This window comes from Ailuropoda melanoleuca, chromosome 2 (genome assembly GCF_002007445.2).
Source record: "Ailuropoda melanoleuca isolate Jingjing chromosome 2, ASM200744v2, whole genome shotgun sequence".
Classification (NCBI taxonomy): domain Eukaryota; kingdom Metazoa; phylum Chordata; class Mammalia; order Carnivora; family Ursidae; genus Ailuropoda; species Ailuropoda melanoleuca.
In genome coordinates this window covers 88,305,647-88,314,239 of record NC_048219.1, presented here as the reverse complement: position 1 = coordinate 88,314,239, position 8,593 = coordinate 88,305,647, and the positions used below count along the sequence as shown (strand labels likewise).

Here is an 8,593-nt window from a genome sequence, read left to right as displayed (position 1 = left end):
TTATTTATTTGACAGAGATAGAGACAGACAGTGAGAGAGGGAACACAAGCAGGGGGAGTGGGAGAGGAAGAAGCAGGCTCACAGCGGAGCCGGATGCGGGGCTCGACCCCACAATGCCAGGATCACGCCCTGAGCCGAAGGCAGACGCTTAACCACTGTGCCACCCAGGCGCCCCTAACTTCGGTAATTTTTTTTTAAAGATTTATTTGAGTGAGAGAGAGAAACAAAGAACATGAGCAGGGAAACAGGCAGGGACAAGCCAACTCCTTGCTGAGTGGGAAGCCTGAGGCAAGGCTCGATCTCAGGACCCTGAGATCATGACCTGACCCGTAGTCAGATGCTTAACTGGCTGAGCCACCCAGGCACCCCTCTTACTTTGGGAATTTTTAAAAATTCTGGCTAGGCAAGCTCAGTCTGGCTGAAATCTACAGCTGTTGATGAAAGTTAATTTTTTAAAAAGATTTTATTAATTTAAGAGAGAGAGAGAGAATGGGAGGGGGAGGAGCAGAGGGAGAGGGACAAGCAGACTCCGTGCTGAGTGCAGAGCCCGACTTGGGGCTTGATTCCAGGACCCTGAGATCATGACCTGAGCTGAAATCAAAAGTCAGATGCTTAACCGCTGTGCCACCCAGGCGCCCTGAAACTTGATTTTTAAACAAAACAAGTTGAAAACTCAGCTCTTTCACAGTCACAAATGAAGCTACTTGCTCACTGGCAAGCTAACAAATCAATAATATATTATGAAAAAAATCATTCTGAAAGGGCCTTTGAGATTTTTAGTCTAATCCTCTTTTTTATAAATAAAAGCACAAGCATAAAGGTTGTGCTCAAAATCACAGAGCAAAGATGATGACAGAGCCAGAATGGGAATTCATATTTTTTTTTAAAGATTTTATTTATTTATTCGACAGAGATAGAGACAGCCAGTGAGAGAGGGAACACAAGCAGGGGGAGTGGGAGAGGAAGAAGCAGGCTCATAGCGGAGGAGCCTGATGTGGGGCTCGATCCCATAACGCCGGGATCACGCCCTGAGCCGAAGGCAGATGCTTAACCGCTGTGCCACCCAGGTGCCCCGGAATTCATATTCTTAATCCCCAATTCAACTCTTTTTAAAAAATTTTTTTTTATTTTGTTTTTTTTTTTAGATTTTTTATTTATTCGACAGAGATAGAGACAGCCAGCGAGAGAGGGAACACAAGCAGGGGGAGTGGGAGAGGAAGAAGCAGGCTCATAGCGAAAGAGCCTGATGTGGGGCTCGATCCCGTAACGCCGGGATCACGCCCTGAGCCCAAGGCAGACGCTTAACCACTGTGCCACCCAGGCGCCCCTCAACTCTTTTTTTTAAACCATCTTTTGTTTTCAATTTTCTGGCCACCTAAAGTCTAGGTGGGCCAAAATGCACCAGGGGAACTAGAATGCTCTAAAAACTAAATAATCTCAGATTTGCTAACAGACAACACGAACACTTACTTTTCTTTCCCTGAGGTACCTCTTCCCTTGGGACAAGGAAATCTATTTTTCATTTTCACTGAAAGGACTAAGAGCAGAGTCCCTCCTCCTTCAATTACTCTCATTTTTTTTTTTAAAGGTTTATTTATTTGAGAGAGAGAGAGAGAAAGAGAAAGCATGCAAGCGAGCATGGCGGGAAGGGACAGGGAGAGAAAATCCAAGCAGACTTGGCACTGAGCATGCAGCGCAACACAAGGCTCAACCTGGGGATCGATCTCACGACCTGAGCCTGACCTGCACCACCCACGTGCCCCCCATCAGTCTTCCATCAGTCTTAAGTTAATAATAATGACAACTCTGTTCCTCTGGCAATAGTCATCAATGTTACTGACAAAAATAGTAGGAAAATACCTTTCACTTCTTTTAGTGAGGTAATCCTTGTTCTGAACCAAACAATGCCTGTATTCTAGAGCAGCAGAAACTACTTTCAAGTATGATTCTTGAACGAGCAGTTTCACAGTTTTATAGATGTTAAGGTCCTCACCAGTAGTAGAAAGTACCTTTTTGTCTTTGTAATAAAACATCAACAACTTTAACAGAGAAAAAAAAAAAAGCCCCATTCATCTCAGGTTAGAGTTTTCTTTTTGGTTTATGTGGGACCATAACTTCCTCTGATTAAAAGCATAAGGCTTTTATGATTACTGAATTCGCAGTGGACAAAAAGAGGGCATCTGACAAACTCTTCTTGTTTTAGGGATCTTGGAATTGACTACAGAATCAGTTACCAATTCTTGGCAATTAATTTTTGGGGGGGGGCATATTAACTTCTAAGATATTTGCTAAAAGACTGAAAGAATCAGTAACTCCACATATTATGCACAGAAGCGCTCACAATTCTGTTTTTCTAGAAAAGCCAAGGTTAGAAGGGGAAGTTGTCTTCTGTACTATTCTCTCCTTCATCAAGGAGTCCTGGTTCAGTCAGTACCCATTCAATAACAAACAGTTAATCTGGTTTAAAATCAAGTTAGTTCACACAGACTACCAAATTAGTCAGGGGAGCAATAACAGATTAGTGGGCAGAAATGTGGGCTCTGAAATCAGAACACCTAGGTTTGAGTACTAAACTACCACTTACTAACCAGGCAACCTTGGACAAGTTAGTTAAAACTCTCTAGGCCTTGGTTACCTCATCTATAAAATGGAGAAATAACATTTTCCTCTTAGGGTTGTTAAGAGAATTAAGTAAGTCATGTACAGCACTTAACATATAATAAATGCTCTACAAATACTAGTACTCATTATCATCATTGTGAATTATGAAACCTATCTCTAGGATGGAAGGGTCAGGGGAAATGAGAAATGCAGCAGAAAGGGAAAAGAAGAAGAATTGAGACTCATATACTAGAACAAAACGAAATGAAGTTGGGGCACCTGGGTGGCACAGCGGTTGAGCGTCTGCCTTCGGCTCAGGGCGTGATCCTGGCATTGTGGGATCGAGCCCCACATCAGGCTCTTCCACTATGAGCCTGCTTCTTCCTCTCCCACTCCCCCTGCTTGTGTTCCCTCTCTCACTGGCTGTCTCTATCTCTGTCGAATAAATAAATAAAATCTTTAAAAAAAAAAAAAAGGAAATGAAGTTATAGGAAGACTTTGAGGGAGACAAAAGGTAGCCGACTGATTCATATTATAGTGTGGAACTGTGAGAAAAGAAACTTCTGTGTTATGATAGCATATTTTTGGGGAGAGCAGAGAGAAATGGGAGCTAATGTCAAATAATGCTTGCAAGTCATCCACAGCCTTCTCAGAAGAAGGCCATGCACTACCACTACAAAAAGTGTGCAATTGTTACGGGGAAGAGGAGTTGGCTTCTAGTTACTGCAAGGAGCTCATGCTTCTTCAGCACAGATACACATCAGATCTACCTCTCTTATGGCTGACCCCACAGCACAGAAAGTTGAAACCTAAATGAGGAAAAACAGAAAGTTATCACTTACTTCTGGGGTTCTACTTGCTTACAGCAGAATAAGCATATTAAAAAAAAAAAAACAACTCTGAAATTTAAAATTATGAACAGGACCTAACCTGCTCCCCAGCACCATACTATGAAATGTAAAATGATTTTTTTTGTAGTTCTAGGTAAACGTCCAAAAAACAAGAGAAAGAGAAGTTCTGGCAGAAAAATTCCAAGAGTGGTCACAAAATTTGTAACCCAAATCATTTCACTCTGGAGTGATTTCATATTGGCAAAAAATTTTCAGGTGTGAAACTCCTTAGCATACAGGCATCTATCTACCTTTTCAAAGAAATAATGTGTGTGCATCTTATTTGAGGGTCTTCCACTCTTGGAGGGTAATTTGGCAATATCTAGCAAGAAGTCTTAAAAATATCCATATACAATTTGACCCAGAAGTGGGAATTTATTCTAAAGAAATAACTGAGTGGACAAAAATGTATATACAAGGATATTTACTGCACCACCGTATATAAAAACGATTACTGGAGAGATACTGTAACTGGAAAGAATCTAAATGAACAAAAGCAGACTGGTGACATAAATCTAGCCATAAAATGGAATATATAAACCATTATTTATATGTATATTTATGGATAGGATGTGGAAAAAGGTAAAAAAATACATAGTACGATATTTTTGTAAAACACTTTCTATAAATTCACTTGTATTATTTATACACATTGAAAAGGTCCAAAAGATTATATATCAAAATGTTTAAGTATAACTATCTTAACTAATGGAATTAGGTTGATTTTGTAACTTTAAATATCTATTTTTCCATAACTATGTAAATTTTATATAAAAATAATTATTTCCTTAATTTAGCAATTAAGGAAGAGATACACAGGGATGACTTTATTGTTGTGCTCTTTGCTATATGCTCCATTTTCCCCAGTAAACCACTACTCGACAGTCCCACATACACAGACCAACATCACTCCCACCCACACATTAACTCAAGTTCATTACGTTCATATTAAGCTGCTGCAGAGACACACCAGAAGAAAAAAAATGTAGAAAGAAAATGTCCAGAACACTGCTGACAATCCCAAGCTACAAATACACATGACTCCTCTACACTCACTCTCTTTCTCTACCACATATTACTTTGATATGCTTGTATAACCTGAAACAAACCTTCATCAGCACATATAAGAGGTTCTCTCTGAAGAGGTTTATCTTTCATGTCCTCCAAAATATCAATACTCTCCTATAAAACGGGGATACCTAATTTCAGCGTATCTCCTGGATACCAAGCCCTGAAAAATATAAAAGATCTATCCGCTAAATTATGAAAATAAGCTGGGAAATCTTTAATGTTACTAAAATAATTTCAAAGCAGCTGAACCAGTCAAGTGCCAAATGGAAACAACCCAATTGATTCTTGCTAAAATACAATAATGAATCATCACACCACGTCACAGAATATTTTTCTGAGTAACTCTGCCCTAGTCTTAAGGAAGCACTCCATTTTGGTCCTTGGCCCCACCCTAAATTGTGTTTCTGGTGAAAAAGGTACTGGAGGGGCTGATTTCTTGGCAAAACACCACTGTGACTCTCCATACATCTGCTCGCTACTATTGAACTACAGGAGATTAAGACTGACTATTGAGGGGAAGAAGGAAATGTAGAGGAAGGGGGAAATCATCAATATAATTCTGAGAAGTGAAAAAAGGCAAACTTCAGAGGGGGAAAGGAGTTGGCTTTAAATGAGGAGATAATTGAAATAAAAGTGTTTCCAAATTGTAAAAACCTCCAAAGTAAGAGTTTTTCCCCCCAGTGTGTGGAACAAAACAGAGTTGGCCTTAATACCAGAGCCTCTCCCTGCACTTTCAGAGCAGAAGCATTTCCGTCAGAGATGAAATGACATCATTCACCAGATGAGAAACTAAGAGGCAGTGTGTGACTGACTTCAATGTTTCAAGTACACATAAAATTTGGGGATGCTAGAGGCTGCCGGATGTGCATTCCTCAGACAACTGGAGTTTTGCCTGGGCAGGTTGCAGAGAAGCAATCCCAGACACCCAGCTCAATACTACTACATAAATGTGTCAATATGACCTACACAGAGCACAAAGCGATATAAAGCAGAGTTTTGGGAAACAATGCTAACTCTTACGGGTTCTCTTGGTTGATCATACTGAGAGCCAGAGGTTTTAAAAGGAAAAAAAATCAAAGCAAAAACCTACACAAAACAGGGGCGCCTGGGTGACACAGCGGTTAAGCGTCTGCCTTCGGCTCAGGGCGTGATCCCAGCGTAATGGGATCGAGTCCCACATCAGGCTCCTCTGCTATGAGTCTGCTTCTTCCTCTCCCACTCCCCCTGCTTGTGTTCCCTCTCTTGCTGGCTGTCTCTCTGTCAAATAAATAAATAAATAAAAACTTAAAAAAAAAAAAACCTACACAAAACAAAACACAAACACAGTCAGCCCAGTTATCTGCTGCACTATTTGAAGCAATCTCTTTGGTCCTTGTTACCTTGAAATATTGAAAACCATTTTGACCATAACCCCTGCAGATAGGAGGCACAATATGTTCTTCAAATGAAAATACTCAGAAATGTCTGAAATATCAGCCCACCTCCTGAGTAGTAGTGCTGAGTACTCAAAAACTTAGTGTTTATAAACAAAAAAGTACATTATACCCTCACAATAGGGGCTAAATGAAGTCAATTAAGAAAACCAAGCCACATCCCAGAGAAAAACTAAACTTTGTTTCCTATCAAGTGTCAAGTTTCCTAAGGATCTTCCAGGAAAAAGTGAGAAAGGCAGAGATGCTCCTAGGAACAAAAGCTCCAAAACAGTTTGATCTACCAGTCCTGGAGTCACCTCAGATAACAGCCAACTAAGTAGCAAGGAATGAGCCACGAGTTTACTAAGACTCATCCTTTTCTTTTTTTTTAAACTAAGACTCATCTTGGTAACATATAGACTCAATGCAACACCTCTGCCACTAGTAACAAGCTTCCTGAACCTGTTTCCCTATCTCTACATTTCCCTCTAGTGATAAACTTTTGCTTCTACAAGGCAAATTTCATGGTTCTCAGGCCTCAAATATGTATCTCTTGGCGCTAACACTTTGAAAATATGGGGGGCAGGGAGGTCTTCTTTAAAAGACTGGAGTCTCGGGGCACCTGAGTGGCTCAGTCGGTTAAGCTCCTGACTTTGGCTCAGGTCATGATCCCAGGGTCCTGGGATTGAGCCCCATGGTGGGTTCCCTGCTCAGCGGGGAGCCTGCTTCTCCCTCTCTGCTGCTGCTCCACCTGCTTGTGCTCTCTGACAAGTAAATAAATAAAGTAAGTAAATAAATAAAATCTTTAAAAATAAATAAATAAATAAAAGACCCGAGTCTCCTGGATAAGCCATCCATGACCAAGAAATATTTGAGATTTCTTGGCAGACTGCCACCTCTTATTTCCAAACCTAGCTCCACCTATCCTGAAAAAGCAGACTCTTGCTGGATTGGAATGTACATGTTTCAGCAGAGAAAGTCTAATTTTAATGATATCATAATGAACACTAATTGCCCCAAAAATGAACTTCAAAACAATTACAAGGAAAATCAGAGATGTTACTTTTCTATCATCCCTTTTATACAAGTTCTCGTCAATGAAAATTTGAAGTTTATCAGGCTTGTTTACCTAGACTGTGCATAAGAAAGCTACTCTGCTCTAGCTAAGTATGTATCCTAAAAAAACCCTCTTCCCATTCTCTCCCTACAACTTCCTTTGCTTACCTTCCCTTAGCCCACTTCCTACAAACATCACTGATCCTTTGGTATAGTGCTTATTCTGGGTTACTTCCATATTACTCAATAAAGTATACAAGGCAAACAATAAAATATATTGAACTCCCTGCAAGGAATCTGCCCGCCTTACTTTTTTTTTTAATATTTTATTTATTTGACAGAGAGACACAGCAAGAGAGGGAACACAAGAAGGGAAGTGGGAGAGGGAGAAGCAGGCTTCCCTCCAAGCAGGGAGCCCAATGCGGGGCTCAATCCCAGGACCCCGGGATCATGACCTGAGCCGAAGGCAGACCATTAACCGCTGAGCCACCCAGGCGCCCCTGCCCTCCTTACTTTTTGCCAAAGTCTTCCTCAGACTCAATAGAGAGGAGCCTTTTCTGGAATCAGATGTTTGCCAATTAATACATATTGTCTACAGGAATGCCTGGCCTGGCTGGCTGTCGGTAGAGCACGCGACTCTTGATCTTGTAAGTTCACGACCCGGGTTGGGTGTAGAGATTACTTAAAAATAAAAGCTTTAAAAAAATACATATTGTCTACAGTCATTCCAAACAGACTGGAATTTCACAGAAGGATTTAAAAAAAAAAGGTAGACAAAAGTTTAAAAAAATGGAGAGGTGGAGGAAAAAAGTTCACTTCAAATAGTAAACAATAAAAAGAAGATGGAAGCTCATAGGAGATATGAACAAAACCAATCAACACATACTTAGAAACAATGCTCTTTTGATAGGAAAGGGTGGAGAAGTGAAGTGCGATAGGGGAAATGGGCTAGGAAGGGGTTTCCTCTAGGAAATACCATCAGCCCAAACACTCTCTCTTTGAGTCTGAATGGTGGGCTGGGGTTTGGAACACAGAGAAATAGAGATTCCCTCTACCAGGCTATGAGAAAATAGCATACTTCCTGAAGTATACTTTTATTCATGATCAAGAAATACACTCAGGAAAAAGAGAAAGAAACTAACAACTTTGCTCTTGCTTTATGTCAAGTCAGAACATCCAAAAATTCTAGGAAAGAAAATATCCAGCTTAAAGGATAAAATAACCACCTTCCTTCTTTATCCCCAGTTCTGTCTTTGGCCTGGTGTTATCTCTGTTGTTCACTTCATAGGCTGTAGCTTCCATTATATTATCAGAGAAAAACAGGCTAATAAAATATGTAATAATTAGTAGCTGGCACCTGTTTGAGCAAAGTTATGAATCAGAAAACTTCTATATCAACCTAGAACAGCACAAAGAAACTAACAAAACATATTATTTTGATAGCTAAAGCTAACTTATCAGTACACTATTAGCAATTACTATCAGATACCGCATACTTAATAAGTCTATATAATCATACTTGACCAGGCTTGGGCAGTCATGGCAGAAATAAATGGTTAATCA

General features: G+C 40.2%; 1 protein-coding gene across 7 annotated transcripts in view; it reads right to left on the bottom strand.

The window, feature by feature from the left end:
- The window catches only part of PIP5K1A (phosphatidylinositol-4-phosphate 5-kinase type 1 alpha), a 42,121-nt gene that overhangs the window by 28,518 nt on the left and 5,010 nt on the right, over positions 1-8,593 (bottom strand). For 3 of the 7 annotated variants that reach the window (XM_019799757.2, XM_019799754.2, XM_019799755.2), the window contains exon 2: positions 3,372-3,410. The exons of 2 other annotated variants lie outside the window; for them this stretch is intronic. In XM_019799757.2, coding sequence (XP_019655316.1) covers positions 3,372-3,410 — 39 coding nt within the window. Of the gene's footprint in view, positions 1-3,371; positions 3,411-4,600; positions 5,624-5,652; positions 5,675-8,593 lie in introns of those variants that run through there. 2 more of the 7 variants (XM_034654255.1, XM_034654257.1) reach the window with 2 other exon arrangements.